The sequence below is a fragment of the Mastigoproctus giganteus genome, chromosome 7 (assembly GCF_048544385.1).
Source record: "Mastigoproctus giganteus isolate SK-2022 chromosome 7, ASM4854438v1, whole genome shotgun sequence".
In the NCBI taxonomy this organism is placed as follows: domain Eukaryota; kingdom Metazoa; phylum Arthropoda; class Arachnida; order Uropygi; family Thelyphonidae; genus Mastigoproctus; species Mastigoproctus giganteus.
This window is the reverse complement of record NC_143581.1, coordinates 23,301,873-23,320,423: the sequence shown is the minus strand read 5'-3', so window position 1 is coordinate 23,320,423 and position 18,551 is coordinate 23,301,873. Positions and strand designations below refer to the sequence as shown.

The 18,551-nt window shown below is 39.3% G+C and overlaps 1 protein-coding gene across 1 annotated transcript; it reads left to right on the top strand.

Annotated features, from left to right (window-relative positions):
* Window positions 1-4,700: 4,700 nt before the first annotated feature.
* Window positions 4,701-13,201, top strand: LOC150082645 (lipoprotein lipase-like). Its single transcript, XM_090378226.1, has 7 exons — window positions 4,701-4,980; window positions 9,330-9,583; window positions 10,697-10,846; window positions 11,212-11,323; window positions 12,192-12,299; window positions 12,591-12,725; window positions 12,984-13,201. Exons 1-7 carry the CDS (start codon window positions 4,701-4,703, stop codon window positions 13,199-13,201), a joined length of 1,257 nt encoding a protein of 418 aa, XP_090234352.1.
* The last annotated feature ends 5,350 nt before the right edge of the window (window positions 13,202-18,551 follow it).

Genomic DNA, 18,551 nt, shown 5'->3' with positions numbered 1-18,551 from the left:
AGTGGCGTCATTGTTGGATGTACGAAGCCGCCGTAGTGAAGATGTGGCAGAGATGGTTCGAAGAAGGACACACAATCACCCATCGTTTCGGAAGGGGGCGAACACCACTGGTTGACAGTCGAAATGAATGGCGGTTGGCACGTGTTATCTGGGACAACAAACAGTTCACAGTCCTTCAGTTAACGGTGAACTACAAACAGAGAGAGGGCACAGAGAAACGTTTCCGAGCACACCATCCAGCGGACTCTGTTGTGGATAGGCTTACGGAGTGAGAGATATACCCTTGTTGATCGACCATCGTCGACACCATTCTAAGTTCCAGGTTCTAGGTTCCAGCTCAACCATGCCGATGGTTGGGCGCGTATTGGATGGCAAGCAAGTGAACAGCTGCAACCGGACATAATATCACCCCCAGCCGGCCAGTTGAAACAGGGCGGCGGTGGTGGTGGTAGTATGGTTTGGGAGGATGTTTTCATGGGCATCACTGGATTCCCTCATCTCCATTGAACGCACCTTCACCGCCAGGTTCTTCCTCAGCATTGTTTACAAACAAATTGTGCCCTACATGGTGACCATGTATTCAGATGACAGTGGACTTTTTCCACAAGGTAATGGCCGTGCCGAAAGGCTGGCATTGTGCAAGAATGGGTTGAAGTCAAGTCCAAACATTTCGTGTGTTTCCCTGGCCGCCAAATTTCCCCGATATCAAGCCTATCGAACGTTTGTGGGATGAGGTGGAACACAGCAATCGCCAGTCATCGCAAATGCCTCAATCCGTTGCCGAACTTCGAGACGTCCTTCTTCCTAGCTGATACGCAATTCCTCAGGAGAATTTGGCTGTTTCCTGGAGTCGATGACAAGCTGAATGCAAGCGGTTATCATGGTGAAAGTAGGCCTAACACGCTATTAAGTAGTTCGTCATAATGTTTTGGCTCAAGAGCGCGTTATCCAGAAGAGTGTTCACCATTCGAAGGATCCACTTTACGCTCTAGAAGTAAGAAGCATTTTTTACCTGCACTCTGGAAAATTTGACAAAGCGTTTTGTACTTTCACTCTTCAAAGTGCTCTTGCGAAACAAAGTTTAATATTGGCACAGAGTTATTCTCTTTTAGGCGTCACTAGGGCATGTCATACTATCTTCAATGATGCTATCGGGGTTTTAGGAGCATCAGGGGCTAAAGCCATATTACTTTGTGTATATGTATATATACACAAGAGAGATGGGACATTTCTGACGTGGGAATGGTGACATACGCCTTTTTTTCTGATGATCCAAATACAAGCGGAGAATATGTAAATTTAAGTACAGAACATTCATTGAATACTCTGTCAAGTCATAGATGAATCTTATTTGTGATTCAAAAACAGCTGCAGAAGACAATAAACCGGCTGATTACCTTGGTGACTCGTCTGAATATGCCATTTTAGATGGACTTGCTAGAGCCCTACCGCTTTGACTCACCGGTAGACTGGAGAGCAAAGAGTCATAACGCTAAGTTCCAACACAGGTTGCGGTGCCACAAAGCGTCATCAGCAAATTCGAATTGGTTACAAGAAAACCAAGATCTTTCGTATACGTCCAGCTAAGGCTTATAAGCCTCAGCTTACTCCATCTCTACTTGCCTGTCACAATCGACCCTTGAACGCTACTCAGTAAATCGGATACTTTCCATCAATGACAGGGACGCGGGTGTCAATCAAAAGCATCCGAAACCATCTACTCAGACACGAAATTCATGTGAAAGAAATGGGATGCACACAGGGTTATAGCCAATCACCTATATTTATTCCAAATTTCAAATCAGTATCCCGTCTGGAAGTGGAAGGATTTGTAGAAGACTTACATTACATTACAATAAGTTGCATTAAAGATATTTAAAAATACAGAACAAAAATTTAAGAATTTTTTTTAACACCAAATGTCATATTTTTATCGAGTGCCAACCAAAATTCCTTTAATGCATTCCTTTACTTGATTTTATATCAGAAAATGTATTAATGACATCGGTAAAATCAAAATTTGCAGCCACATTATTTTCAATTGATAACATTGCTAATGAATTTAATCTTACCTGAGACATTTATGATGGCAAATATGTTTTAATTTGCTAAAACTCCTTTCCCCACTTGCTGGAATTGTCGGCATAATTCTCAACTGCTGTCCATAAATTTGGCAACGTATCTTGTAATTTATTGTTATTTATAAATTTCAAAATACTTAAGTCTTTATCGGGTGTCAATATTGATCCTTAGAGCGAAAGAATTTGACGTTTTCACTGCAGACTCCTAAACACAAACCAAAAAAGAGCGCTTCCTTCTTGCTGACAACCAACACACTTATGGTTAGAAACTTCTTGAACGAATGCGCAGAAAGAAGTGATCGCTATTTCAACAAAAATGTAAACGGAAATTGAAGAAGGGGTCCCTTTCTCTAGTCCGCAGTTAAGGATACTTGAAAAATAAAATCCTCATGGCTACAAATAAGTTGAGATACAAATGTGGACAGGGTGGACATATGTTTTTCTCAAGACATATATATTAACCAGGCTCTACCCTGATACCTCTTACAGGATAGAACCTGTAAGAAGGCAATATAAGTGCCCCTTTCAAGAGAGCTGCCATTATTTCGCGAACTCAGTCCATCTCTGGGAGGTGTGATAGAAAATTTTCAGTTGGTCTGGTATTCCCGGGTTCTCTATCCATTTTCGCTAAAATCTTTGAATGACGGAGCGCCTTTGCATCGGACGCATGCCACGTGGGCGATGCAATTTCGACTGTTTGCTGCACTATAGAGAAAGAAAGGGACAGAGAAAGGATCTCCACATCTTTCCCAAATCTTTCGTTTTCCCTCCTTCCACGAAGCATATGCGCCCTCTCAAACCTTCGACACCCCATTGTAATGCGCCCCCAAAGAGTCGACGCCCAGTTCTATAGCCTGTAGCTCGGTCCGGTCCTGGTCATATAATTCGCTAGCCAAAAAATTAGAAATCTCTTGCAATTGGCGTTAAGACAAAATTGTGGTGAAATCTACGCTGCCCTACCATAGACAAAAAAAAAGAAAAAGTTTTTATTCTTTCATTTAATATTTTGTGCTGAAACCTTTTGCTTTTATGACGGCCTTCGATCTTCGCGGCATACTCTCAACCAGCTTTTTATAAATGTCAGGTAATGTATTCTTCTACTCGGCCTTTAACGCAGCCACCAGTTCGGCCTTGTTTGTTGGGCGATCCCGACGTGCACGTACCCGACGATCCAATACATCCCAAAGATGCTCGATAGGGTTCAGATCAAGCTCTGGGCTGGTCAATCAAACTTTTCCACACCATGTCCACAAACCACTGTGTTACGACCGGAGCAGTATGGCATGGCGCGTTATCTTGCTGATTCAGGTATGGGCCTTCCCCGAAGTATTGTCATAACTTTGGAAGTGCAGAATTGTCCAGGCTGTCCTGGTATTGCACAGCACTCATGCTTTTGTCGATAACGACTAATGGGCCCGAGCCAAACCATGAAAGGAGCCGCATACCATGACACTGCCTCCACCAAACTTCATTGTTGGGACGATACAATCAGGAAGGAACTGTTCTCCTGGTTTTCTCCACAACTAGGAACGACCATCAGACTGGTAGAGTGCAAACCACGACTCTTCTGTCCATAGGACTGTTTTCTCCTGCTCTACAGTCCAGGATTCGCTCTCCTTACACCATGTTAATCGGCGTCTAGTATTTGTTGAGGTGATCAATTCTGTTGAACTTATCATCTTGCATGCCCACTTTTGCAATTGTCTGTTCGAGTTCGAAGCTCACTGCGCATATTTATAGCAGGTTCTGTGACATGTTTCATACGACCTGTTTCCCCATCCATGGAGGGGTGTCCGAATATTACTGGTAGGGCAGTGTATATTTTCTATATATATTTTTTAAATATATATATAGCGAGAAAATGTATGGGCACATTCTACAGCTAAAAATAAGAAAAAAAAAGTTTCCATAAAGGTATGTCTCAAAAGACTTTATAAACTAAACGTTAAGAATTAATCATAAATTGCAAAATATAAAAATAAATAAATAAACATCTAAAGCAACCGTTCAAATCTTCATTAAACCTTGGTACATGTTTTGTATTTTTTTTAAAGCCCGTTGTACGCAGTCATGTTTTTATGACATAACTTTGAACGTAATTTTTTTTTATATTCTCCATTATTTCTTTCAAGACCTTATCAACACACAGGACATATTTTTACTAATCTCAGGTACGTTTTTCTTTACTAAATCTTATAAATGGTATGTTGAAATGCTCCCGGCCAGTAACGAATCCACAATTCATTTTCTACTTTCGGGTTCTTCATCCCAGAAAAACCATTAAACTCATTTTTCATCCAGAAAAGAGGCAAAGAATAGAGACACAATATACTAACGCCTCATATTGCTAGTTGCTTTGGGGCTTCATTTATATATCAACAACTACCTCGTGTGGTGCAACTTGGCTACTGTCTGTCACAGGCTCCCCTTTTAATACGGTTTTGTCTTGAAGTTTTTTGCATATCTTCTTGTCCAAAAACATGTTTGTAAGATTGTGTTTAAAGTATCGATGAGCCTTAACAAATATTGAATGATGGCTGTTGAGGATTTTCTGCGTCAATACAGCCTCCAAATCCAGCTTTGTTGACACAGCTACTGCTGTATTTGAATTGCAATCGGATGCGTGTTTCTTTGAGAGGGTACAGCTACCATTATCAAAGCCGAACACAAGGAAGTGACGGACATATATTTATAGCTGCAAGTATGCAGAAAATGGTGTGTAAAAGCTTCAGAATATCTTCACGTTCCACCAAATCAACACCGATGGCTTCCTTTGTACGATGGGTGCAACTATTAGTGATAATCACTCTCTTTAACAGCAAACAAGCATTTATTAATAAGCTTCTGTGTGATTTTTCGCTTAATATATTCTGCGGCGGTAATCCAACATCGTGTAAAGGTAAGCAAAATTACTCTTTCGCTCAAGTAATGGTTTAAATGCTTCAAATAATTATGCAATTTGTAATCTTACGATTTTGGCAATCATTTTGATACTAATTTGGTACGGCTTTGCAAGCTGTATACTTTTTGACTCGAAACTTTTTGACTTTCTTCCTTTGAAACTCCCGTCTCTCCCATCTAACCTTCCTAACAGCAAAGAAATTTTCTTAATGGCTTCGTTTTCTTGGTTCAGGACACGAGCAGCTTCAATTTTAGTTATGCGGAGTTAATTGTGTGGGAGCGTATAACAGCTAACTCCGCATAACTATAACATATTATTGTTGTTGTAGGATTGCAGGAAGTCAATGCGTTTCCTGGAGAAAAACCATGATACCGTCACCTGAAACCGACTAACTCGGCCACGTTGTGAAAAAGGCCCATAAAATTACTCCCGTCGTCGACGAGCAATGTACCATGTTTTAATTTGAGATTGGTCCTTACATCGGGTGCAAAGAAAAAATCGTCTGAGCTTGGTTTGTCTACTATGCTGACCTTAGACTAGAGGCCACAGGCTATACAGGTGACGAATTCGTGACTCATGCAGTAAATGTCAGCTGGCATTTCCGCCTGAGTCTTAATACACTCAGATGTATCTAAAGCGGACCCTAGTGGGTAGCACAGTTGGTATGATCGCTATCCTCCTCACATCGGGTGAAAAACACCAGAATTTGAGTCTCGTCGATGACGGGATGCTCCTAAAAACCCTACTACAACACAATTGAGAGTGAATCTCGTAAGAATCATTTAAGTAAAATTTAAACTTAAAAAAAAAGTACAAAATTTAAAATTACAAAATATTAAATATTCTGGTAAAATATTTCATTTTTATAAAGTATTCTGTTAACAAAATTAAAAAATCTTCTGTTAATCAGTTAATTCGCTGGATCAACTTAAATCACATCTGCTCTGTGCAACTGCCTAGAGTCGAATCTATAGAAAAATGGGCATCAGCATCCCCTTCCATTAAACTTGTTCGCATCTGAGTATTGGCATTTGAAATGAGATTTCCATTTCCATAGACTCACGTTTCCAGCAGCTATCAACATTCCGAAGCTCTTGTGGCTTATTGAAGAAAGGCAACTCCTATTAACATTGAAAAAACCCCAGGGGCTGAAATCTGGTGAGTATGGGCTTGGCACACCCAGGGTCCTGCGCTGGATATCATCATTCCTCTCTTCCTTGGTGATTCTCTTCTACTTCTCTCTCTCTCTCTCTCTCTCTCTCTCTCAGGATTTTTTTTTTTTTTTTTTTTTTGGCTGGTGCAGCGTAAGCCTCAGGCTTCCTTGTACCATACAGCTAATAATAATAATTAATAATATATAAATAATTAATAATTAATTAATTATTTTTAAATAATTAAAAAATATATCATCAGAAGCTCAGAAGCCTGCTGAAAGCAAAATTGAATGGAGGGAACACAATTATAGCCACGAACACCTATGCAGCTCCAATACTAGCATACACCTAGATTGGACTAACACCGAGCTAGAAGATATCATGCGAAAGACAAGGATAATGATGATCAAGAGTCGCCAGCACCACCCGAAGTCAGCAGTGGAGAGAATAACAATACCTCGGAAAGAGGGAGGAAGGGGCCTGACAGACCTGATAGAACAACAGAAAACAGCGATAGTTAACCGGAAGGACTACTTCGAGAACAACACAGCACCAGGCCATAAGGAAGAGAGATAAGTGATATACCCCACTCAATCTAAGAGAGGAAACCCCTCCCGCCCAAACGGTACAAGAAACGAAGTTAGAAAGATGGGCAAAGAAGATACTCCATGGCAGACAATGACCTCCATCAAGATCACATCGATAACCTTGCTTCCAATGCATGGCTCACAAGCTGGAGGCTCTTCCCCGAGACTGAAGGATTCATGCTGGCCATCCAAGACCAGGTAATCAACACCAGAAACTATAGAAAATACATCGCATAGGAGCCCGGAATGTCAGATGACACATGTCGACGATGCCACCTGGCCTCAGAAACGATCCATCACATCACCGCGGGGCTGCAAGGTGATCACCCAGACTGAGTACACTCATAGACACGACCAGGATAATACATCAGAAGCTAGCGAGGAAATACCAGTTGACCAAAGAAAGTGTACTATACTACAAGTACGAACCCCAGACAGTACTAAAGACCCGAACCCACAAGCTGTACTGGGACCGCGCCATTAACGGATAAGACCATCCCGCACAACAGACCGGACATAACCCTTGTGGACAAGATGGAAAAGGCTACCTACCTGATTGACGTAGCGGTGCCGAATACTAGGCGCCTCCGTCCGTAGCCAGGTGGGCAGGAGCAGCAGTGCGTGCACACGCTTCTTGATTAGACCGGGGTTCGAGCCCGTAACCACCAAATACGGAGGATGCGGAAAGGTCAGGGAATGACCACCGTCTATTCCCGGAGCAATATGGCCTTAGTTGCTAATGCTCCTAAAAAAAAACCAAATAACAATAACAATAGCCGAATACTATCAATGTACAGAAAACCCATGAGGGAAAAAATTAGGAAGTACACGAATCTGAGACAAGAGATCAAGGAGATGTGGCATATGCAAGAAGTATCAACCATCCCAATCATCGTGTCAACCACCGGTATGGTACCAAAGACTCTACAAAGCAGCCTAGCAACAATAGGTTTCCCAGAGAACACCTACAAGGAACTCCAGAAAGTCACAATCCTGAACACCTGTAGGATAGTCAGGGATTTCCTCGACCGACAGTAACACCAGACATTACAACCACCCTGTGTACTTGGTAGCAGTACCCGTCACGGAGTGGAATCCTCCAATCAGGGAGAAATATAAATATAAGAGCAACAACAACAATAATAATATGAGTCTCCTCTTTTCAGGTTCATATCCAGAATCTTGATATCAACCTACCACTGGTTCTGTGATTCAAGGTAGACTGGACAGTTTCTCTAAGCCTGATAAATTCAAGCACATCTTCGATTCAGTGCTCTCTCATATAAATATTTGGACCTGTCAGCTTTACTCTCCAATTTTCGTATACAGTATTATTTTGTTGTATTTTCTTAGAATGCGTCTTTTTTAGTTAAAATATATTCAAACCATACCGATCATCAGTATGAATTCCGTCAGTATCGATCCATTGGCGATACCTTGGCTTATGTTCTTCATCCTTGGGCAAATTCCATGGAAGAATTTAAAGGAACTCAAGAAGTTAACCCTCCACAAACATTTTGGCAACAGAGTAGCCAATTTCTTCTTTGGCCACTCACTGCGCACCCAGCGGTAAATGGGTCTATAGCTTCTAATTTCTCCTTTATTCCCACTTAAAAAATATGAAGACGAAATACTACACAGTTATGTGGTCTATTAATCAAGCGCTGACTGACTGTCGTAAATCCAAACTCATTGTACAATATTTCCAGAACTGCGTGGTCCCCATAATGCTTTATGCATCGGAGATATGGTCGTCTGTCCCCCCCATCTCCTCTGAAGCGTTACCTCAATTTGGAACATTGGTTCCTGACAAGGTTAAATTGAGCTACAAAAAAGCCGCTCATAATTTCAAAAAATTATGTTCATAAAAATGGATGACATCCTTTCAACCATTAGGAAGAGGAGAAGTCGACGTACTGCAGCTAACAACCACCGTAGCACCCTACAAAATCTAGCCTGAATCTCCTGAATATTTCCAACTAACACAACGGCCCTATTCAAGATCTGATCTGGAAAATCTTTGATTGAGCAAAAGTTAAAAAAACCGCCATCCTGACAAACACCTTAGTCGAACTCAACTAATGCGATTGGGAATGGAACTATCCAGATCCGAACGCAAGTCCGTATAATGGCTCGAAAAAATCTGCAGTCACAGTGAACCTCATCCTTACAAAAAGATGTTCCCTTTTTGGAAGTGTACTAGTTCTCATAGGTAACGGGGCCTATGCATCGCAGACAATGGTCCTCCACTTGAACTGTACATTTTGCTATTCTGGGGTAAGGCCCCTTGGACCAAACTCACTGAAATGATATAAAAATAGTTTCTCAACGAATGCAAGAGTTATCCAAGTTATATTAATGGTTTTCTCCGCATCACTGTTGTTTGCTGCACGTAAAATATGCTTTATTATTAAAATATTTAGCTTGTCATAAAATAGAAGATAACTGTACAGTGCTTATGGATTGTACAATATTCCAATTAGATTGGATACTCAATCATTTTCTAATTATTTTCCTTAAGAACTATAACTTTCTTAGGTTTTTATGTTTCATATATTCTTTATTTTCTTCAATCCAGCTTGAAAATACAAAACTTTTATTGCAGGTGAGCCTAAAAATACACCATACGGGAGCATAAGCTGTGGGCCATGTCCTTGTGGTAAAATTACAAAAGCACGATATGCAGTGGAAGCGAAAGAACTGGGAATAGAAATCGTACTGTACAACGAAATTTATCCTGATGGGACATCCATGTCTATAGGTGACAATAGCACCATGTCATCTCATTCTAATGCACCAACGTATATTGTGGTACATGGTTGGAAGGGAAGGAATCCAGTAGGAAAAGAAAAGATGTTGGTAAGTCCCTGAAATTTTAAATATAACTAGAGTGACTCGTGCATTTCAATAAAGCAAATCCATTTCAAGAATTCAATTGATCTCATAAGAGAATTGTTATAGCATAATAAATAAAAGTGGTACCATTCAAGTCACATTTTATTGCAACGTTTAGCCCTCGCGTGTGGTACATTTGGTTTAATCGCAGTCCTCCCCCACACTGGGTGGAAAAAAACCTGAGTTCGAATTCTGTCAATGACACGAAGGATTGATTCCTTTCGCAGTTTGTCGCAGTATCTTCCATCCACAGTCCAAACGGGAAAATAGGAAACGTGATTCATCGGAAAAGGCAACTTTTTAGGCAGTCCTTAAGGGTCCAATGACACCGTTCAGGTGCATCTAAACTTTGGGTGTCGTTGGCACTGGGTGGTCGTAAGCATGGCTGCCTTGACCAGCGCTTACTCTGGATGACTAGTAGAGAAGACGATTCGTTGGAACTCGGTCTTGGAAACACCGCAGGTGGTCCCCTGATTAAAGTTCATTGTCAGCAGTTCCACAGCTTTCCGTCTATCGGCTCGCACAAGGCGGGAGCCTACGTTCTTCACGGCCATCGATGAAGCGTGGTGTCCTGCCATTGGTCCTGGTCTCCTGATCTGTCCGCTCTTCGTCCACCTTGGAAACACCTTAACTATAGCACTCCGTAAACAGCCCACAAGATTCTCAGTTTCAGTAATATTGCCACCCAGTTGATTCCAGACACTCATCCCTTTTTGAAATCTGTCAGATCATGTCCATTGTCCGTATCAATTAAGTACTTGGTATATACCCATGCCACGTTGTCACCAGACGTGGAGGAACGGCCGATTGCTAAAACATGAGGGTGGTCATGTTTTGATTGGACAGTATGAGTTTGCGCATTGATCAAAAAGGTGACATAACAATGATCTCGTTTAACTTATTTCTACACGTTATGGTCGTTAGAAATCCTTGATTTCCTTCAGAAATTTTAGAACTTAGAAAATTCTAGGTAATAAAATTCATTTTGAATAAATAAATGTGTTTTCCTGTAATTAATTTTTTAATTATGGCAAATTCTCACTAAAATAAAATTATTACATTTTAATCCATTTCCAGAAAACCAAAGACGTGCTTCTTCAGACAAATAAAGATTGCAATGTCATCCTGTTCTATTGGATAAATGGGAGCATCCCTTGTTATGAACAAGCAGCAGCAAACTCTGAACTAGTCGCTGCCATCTTTGCAAAATTCATGAACTTCTTTACCGTAAGTATCAACTAGCAGCAAAACCTGTCTGAATCCAACGAAAAACTTCAGCTATTACAACTTCAACTGTCATGAGCGCCACCTTGTGAACAGAAAAAGGCTATTATATGGCTAATATAATAACTGTGCTTTTTTTTTTTGAGAAATTTACAACTGTCAGCAGGTGGCGCTAACAAATGATGGAAGGATATTAAAAAGAATTGTTTCAAAAAATAATTCAAAACGTTGATAACAACAAGATACAAATTCGTCTGTTTTATTTTATTTTTTTAATTATATTTTGTCGATTATTATTTTTCAGTTCTTTTACAAAGTGTGATTGTGACTCACCTTTTATCTGAAAATGTTTTAAAATGTTATTTCAGGAACTGTCCAAAGTCTCATTCAAAAATATCAATTGTGTGGGACACAGTCTTGGTTGTCACATATGTGGAAAGGCAGGACTATTGACAAAAGAGAAAATGCATACCCTCACTGGTAAGTTCATTCCATTTATTTATTATAATGCATTATTATACTTTGTAGTAGCAAACTTCAATCAACGTAATATCCAGTAATGCCCGTACGTTGTCAGATGGATGGTTGTAGCATCAAGTGCCTTTTTCCAGTAGGTCCCAAACATGCTCAACTTGGTTGAGATCCGGTGAGTTTGGTGGCCATGAAAGGACGGAGAATTCATTGTAATGGTTCTGAAGTCAATTAGCAACCTGCCAGGCCTTGAGGCATGGCGCGTTGTCTTGTCGATAGACGCGGAGATGTCTGGATGCACTGTTATCATGAAGTGGCGTACTTGGTCGACGACAATACAAAGGTAGACATTCCCATTGAGCCTTTGATAAACAATGATCAGAGGACCATGGGCATGCCGCGAAAATAACCCCCAAACCATAACAGCACCGCCTCCAGCATGCCGAACACCAATAGTGTATCCAGGTGTCATGGCCTAATGTTCTTTTTTGTGTTTTGTGTATCAAGATAGACACTTGACACCTAAGAAAGGGAACACTTAAACCATGATGGCTGTTCTCAAGATTCTGGAACCTGCACATCTTGCCCCCACAATCATTTCACTTTCGAAGTCGGAAAGATCTCGACGCTGGCCCATTCTTCATCGCAGACACTCAAAATCTGATCGTCAAGTGTGAGATGTACAATCTTATATCAGCCGTTCTCGACTTTGAGCCTTCACCATCGTCACAGACCACTCCATTCCATACTGACTCAGTCTATTGTCAGTATAATAACGAACATTACCAAATACTTTTCTTTCTTTTTTTTTAAATATTGAAATGAATTCTTTCAGTAATTTCGTGTCTGCTCTTTCATTTATTTTATATTATTTTAGGATTGGATTGTGCAACTCCATGCTTTTCACAATTTGGTGATGCGTATGTGAATGCTGCTGAAAATACACAAAACATAAGAACCGGAGCCGGAGGAGATATTTGCACGAGTAATGTATCAAATCACCTTTATATTTATATATATATATTTTTTGTTTTACGTATTCGAAATAACATTTTGAGTGCATAATTTTACTTGTTGAAGATTTTGAAGTAAAAAAATTCCAGCAAAATATAAAATCAATGAGGAAGGAGATGTTATAATCTGAAATTTAACGTAACTTAACGTATTGTTTTATAAACACATTTTATAAAACGTACTGTAGCAGCATGTAAGTTTGTTTGTTTTTCACATATTTATTTTTTTATGCAATTGAATGAAAGTTGTTTTCTTTCTATAGAAGTTTCCTCTTCATTACAAACCCCCACCAAATTTTTGGGGGAAGAATACATCTTCAATGGTGGAGCAAACCAGCCAGGTTGTTCAGTTTTCGATATTAAAAAAATTACTATTCCGAAGGATCCGATTGAGTCGTGTAAGTAATTAAAATATTTTCTTGATTAAAATGTCTGCACGGTAAAATAGTAATTAATAAATACACTAACCTTTAACATTATAATAATGTTCTTGTTTATAGTCCTCTGACTTCCAGCTCAGAGGATTATAAACTCTATTATGAAGTTATTAAAATTATTGACGAAATTTGATTTATATAATTCTGCACTTATCTCGATTTTTTTCTAAATGTTTGCAATTTAATAAGCATAAAAAACGGGTCTTCTTTCTGTTTCAGTTTTGAACAAATTATTTTGCGATCACTTCACGTGCTACGATTATTTCATGGAGAGTGTTAGAGGACATAAATACAATGCTACAAAATGCGAGGATTTTCCTAAAAAGCCTTGTGTCAGTAATTGCAATATCGCAGGTTATGGTTTTGAGAAGGAAAATCTCCATAAGAGTGGAACGTTCTGTTTGAACACTAAGAAAGGAGGAAAATTTTCAATGTAAGTATCTCGAGTAAACATAGGCGAGGGGAAGGGCAGAACACAAAACGCAGCGAGCTCACTTGTAAACATTTAAACACTTTTAATAACATCATACATTATATTTCCAAAAGTAACAGAACACATGGATATTTCAAAGCATCTTTTATTCATACAATATTTAATAACGTTGACTGACCTTTTTTAACTAATTTCACCATATCAGTCATTCCCCATGCAAAAACTCAACTTTTGGTCGATGGATTTTCATGAAATTTTATATTCGGCTCTTCTAGAAAGATTCTTAGAGTGGTCAAAAATTTCATTAAAACCCAACCAATAGAAATCCGGAAATTATTAATTCTTTGTACGTCCGACCGTCTGCATCTAATAACTCGACTTCAATTTTATGTACACTGCTACCACCTTACAGAGCCGCACATTATGCCAGCCACATCTCCAGTACTTAGAATGGCAAGTCATTGTCGTTTAGATGATTCTTTGAGATGGTGGGCCGTTGGACGACTTGAATCAGGGCAGTCGCAGGCGGAGGTAGCACGTTGGCTGAATGTGACACCCAGTGTCGTTTACACTTTACACTTTTCAGGAGACAGGAACCATTACAGGAAGAGATGACTAAGGTCGCCCGAGGGCTACTTTAACCAGAACAGACCTCTATCTGGCTCTAATAGCAAGACGGCACCCTACGATATCCTGTCAGCAACTGTCTCTTGAGGTTGCTGCAGCCACAGGTGAAAAGATTTTCAACTACACTGTGTTAAGATGACTCAATTGAAGTGGACTCTACCCAAGGAAGCCAGTGGGTTGTATCCCATTAACCCCAAACCTCCGCAGAGCTCGTCGAAGCTGGTGCAATGAACATGTGACTTGGAGCCCTGACAAATGAGGTACAGTTCTGTTCTCTGATGAGTTGCCTACAAATAGATTCTAGACATTTTTTCATCTGGAGACAACGAGGAATGCGCTACCACCCGAACAACATCAGAGAAAGACAACGCCACTGCATACAGAGGTCAAGTAATGGAGGAATATATTGAAGCTGAAGCTATCCAACGATCATCACACTGAAATCAAATTCAACATGTATGGGAAGCCTTTGTGCGTTGCATTGCACACCGACATCTAACTGCTTGGTCACTTGGTGAGCTAAGGTCTACACTGGTTGAAGAACGGGATATTTTGTCGCACAGTGTAGCATATTGGTCCACCCTTTGAACGTAATGACTACTTAATTGCGTCTTAGACGACTTTCCCTAATTTCCAACATAAATTTGGTGGTATTATGCTCCACTCTCCCTTTAAAGCATTCATGAGCTCCATCTTAGCCTTGCCTAACCTTTACATTCCAATTCTCCAAAAGCTGTTCACCTGGGATTAAGACATGGAGCGTAGTCGTCTTGGAATATGTGAGGACCACTTCAATAACAGTGCTTTCAGAAAATTTAATTTATTTCAGTACCTCAAGAAACAGTCCCAGAGAATGACATCTTCTCTTGCTTCCCCTGATGGGCTGGCGGTTGTCCCTTTAAACCAAAATATTTTCATATTTCGTATTCACACAATTTATAAATTTATGAAACGTAATCCTAATGAAATGTTAAGTGGAACAGGAAAATTGTACAATTATAAACTTGTTCTTCATTCTTCTTCTTCAAATAAAATCATAGTAATATCCAACACTGTTCAGTTAGCAACATTTTAATTTTTTTAGTAAATTAAATAAAGTTTATTTTATTTTTAGGTATTTTAAAGTTTACATTAAAATTATTTTGGTATAACAGTACTAAAATAAATGTGTTTATAATAGTCCTAAAATCATCTATATGTTTTATATATTTCTGAATCCCTCAGGAAATCCTGATTAATCTATATATATATACATTTTTTTTTTTAAATTTTCCTTGTAGATTTAAGAAGTTTTTTTAGGGAAGAAACTTCTACCAATCTAATATCCGCATAATGATGATGATAGCAGAAAACTGAATTTCCATTCACTGTGATGCTTGAATTTTAGTTATCTTCCAATTGTTATCTTCAAATTCAGAAATTTAAGCAGATTTTTCAACCACTGAATTTTTAAAATAATTTTGGAAATGTATATTTTTACAATAGTAGCAAATCGAGTTATTTGTAAGAGCAAGCTTTTAAGCATTGCTTCTGACATCATTAGATTAATTTTAATGCTTCAATACTTAGTAATAACATTGAAGTGTTTGGAATGACGTCATCGGATAATATAACTCTACTGATTACGTCTTCATTATCTAACGCCACAAAAATTAATTGCTTTGTAATAACAAGTATAAATTAATTTTATTCAAGAAATTGGAAAATAAAATGAGACTTTATTCTTTTAGATTTATTCTTTAAAAGTTTTTTTATTTATTATTAAAAAGAAATATACTAATCCACCACTTTTTTATTTGTATAATGTTTATTTAAATAAAGTATTACAGGGTATAATCAGGATGACGTCATTCCTAGGTGGGGTTGACGTATATAAACAAACGATGGAAGACAGTTATGAAATTTTTTATTCGTTCTCCCATGAAAATGGTTTAAGGCATAAATTAGAGCATGCTGGAGTGGAACAGCGTTCCGAGGGAGGTATTGAGCGCTAAGTATTGGGGGTCCCTCTTGTTTCTAATCTCCCTCAACGATACTGATGGCATATACAAATAAAGTGATTTAAAGGTAGGTAGGATAGTCAGCAATCAGGACTAGACTATTCTGCTTCAGAATGACTTAGATGGGTTCCAGATTCGGTTAGAGATTTAGAAAAGAAATCTGGAGTTGACTTAAGATTTCGGAGGTAAAAAAGAAGGATTTAAAGGCGTTTCATGACCACCTATCTAACAGTGGGTATGTCTTCACCTTGCCACCACACGAGGCATGGATTCTACATGGTCTCTGAACATTGCAGAAGGTATGTTGTTCTAGGTCGCCAGGGTTGTGTTCCGTAAATCTACGATAATCTGAGCACTTGGAAGTCACTTTCGTGTTCGGCGAACCACTCTCCAGCAATACTGGCAACTTGACAGGGTACATTATCCTACCGGAACATACATGTGCCATCCGGATAGACAGTCACCATGAAGGGGGTGTACCTGATCAGCTAGAACAGATCAAGAAGCTTTTAGCATTCAAAGTCTAGGGAAATGAGAGCTCCAAGAGATTCCAAGGAAGTCGTCTCCCATACCCAGGAATGGATCTAGGTTCTTGGGAAGAAACGGCTAGCGTTCTTAGTGAGTTCCTTTTAGATATCCGTATAATGTGTATGGCACAGTCAGTTAAATTAATATGGTCACTTCCTGAATAATATAATCGGCTAATTAAGAGGAGCTATTAGCTCCTCTCTCACTAATATTCCGTTTGTTATCACTAGTAAAGATAACAATCAAACTGCCGACACAATATTTTAAGAACCAATTTTAGAACCTTGTTCAAACGTTGTTAGATTATGAAAAGTGGGAGCTTGGTTCTACCAGGGTCATGTCAGAGTAAGTGCAATATCCACTACCACTAACATTATAAACAAGCAAACCTCACGATTTGTAGAGGATTTTTATTGAAAAACTGCTTCAAGGTGGTAATAAACGCTAACCATTTAAAAATTCGAATGTCAAGAGTGTCTGTATGTACTGCAAATAATAAATAAAAAACGTTTTACAAATTAATAATAATACCCTAACACAAAAAATACAAGTTAGCTGATTAGGGCCCATGGACTCAAGGGTACAGGACTCGAGTGCTATTATTCGTACCTGGATCCGCCCCTGCCCATACCAAAACACTGCCGACAGCTGCTTGTTTCTTTTGGACCAGGACATGGGATTGATTAGCCTCCATCTACCGTCCACACAGCAAAACAAGAAGCATGATTCATCTGAAAAGGCAACTTTTCGGGCAGTGGTCAACAGCCCAATGATGTCGTTCAGGTGCAAACTTTAGACGTCTTTGGCTATCGGTGGCCATAAGCATGGGTACCTTGACCAGGCGCCTACTGCGCAGGACCATACAGAGGAGGAATTGCCGAATCGTGGTCTTAGAAACAGCGCTGGTTATTCCATGATTAAGGTCCATGGTCGTGTGGACATGTGTTTTTGTAAAGGGCGATACCTAGAACGTCTGTTAAACTCCGCCTCGTGTCACTGTGAAGAACAGAATCAACTGTAAAAGGGCCAGAAATGTGTTGATGTAGGTTTGCGTGTATTATGCGTGTGTCTGTTCTGTTGTTGTTGTTGTTGTGTCTGGCCGCTTGTCTACCCAGAAGCATCAATCACCTGGAGAGATGATTCTGGGTACTCGTGCACACCACGGGAAGGTGGGCCAGTTCCAGTAAAGTACGTACTGCCTCAAAAGGGACTCTGACCCACCTGATGTTGCCAGCAGGTGGGCAGGATCCTCTGCAGGCCCATTCCAGAGGGACAGACAAAATAGGGAAGAGGGGGAAAAAACCACCCGTGGTGCAGGTTATGAAAAAAAAAGAAAAATAATAATAAAAGATAAATGAATAAATAAAAAAATAATAATATAAATAAACTACACTGGAGTGGCTGACTCCAACCAGAACACGAGGGAAAGAAAAAAAATTTACACGAGAGAGAGAATATTGGCATAGGTACACTAGACAGAAAGAGAGAGAAACGGAAAAATAAAATAAAATAAATAAATAAAAAGAAAAAAATATATGTACACTCATCTGGTGCGTTTTCTGGCGCAGTAGGCGCAACAACGCAATTTAGTTATTAATTTCGACCTATTTAGCCTTCCCTGCTGAGATTCAGCAGGAAAGTTTACCATCCCTAGCCCCGTGGAGGCAGGTCGCTACTACCCTTTCATTTTTCAGCTATACACACAATTTTATAGAGATCTGATTGCTCTGATCAAAATCACAATTAAAAACTCTGAATCAATTTAGAAGTCAATTATTATTTTACAATTGATCTATTGCACCATATTTACAACTATATTTATATACACAACTGATTGCACCATATTTACAACAATATTTATATATACAGCTCTGAATCAATTTAGAAGCCAACAATTATTGTTTAACAATTTGATCTATTGCACCATATCTATAACAATATTTATATACACTAACTATATATATTTATACATGCAACGACAAGCAGTTGCTATTAATACTAACTTCCGCAACAAGCGGGAATAAACTCTTATTTACAGTAGTGTGCCAAGCACTACCTACTTATGTACAACTGTACAATATTTACATACTTAAAACTGAGACTAAGAATTGCAAAAGCAGCGCACATTAGGGAGACCAACGGCCAAAAGGAACCCAACACTCTGCTGAGCAGTAGGAGAAACTGACCTAGAGAAAACTG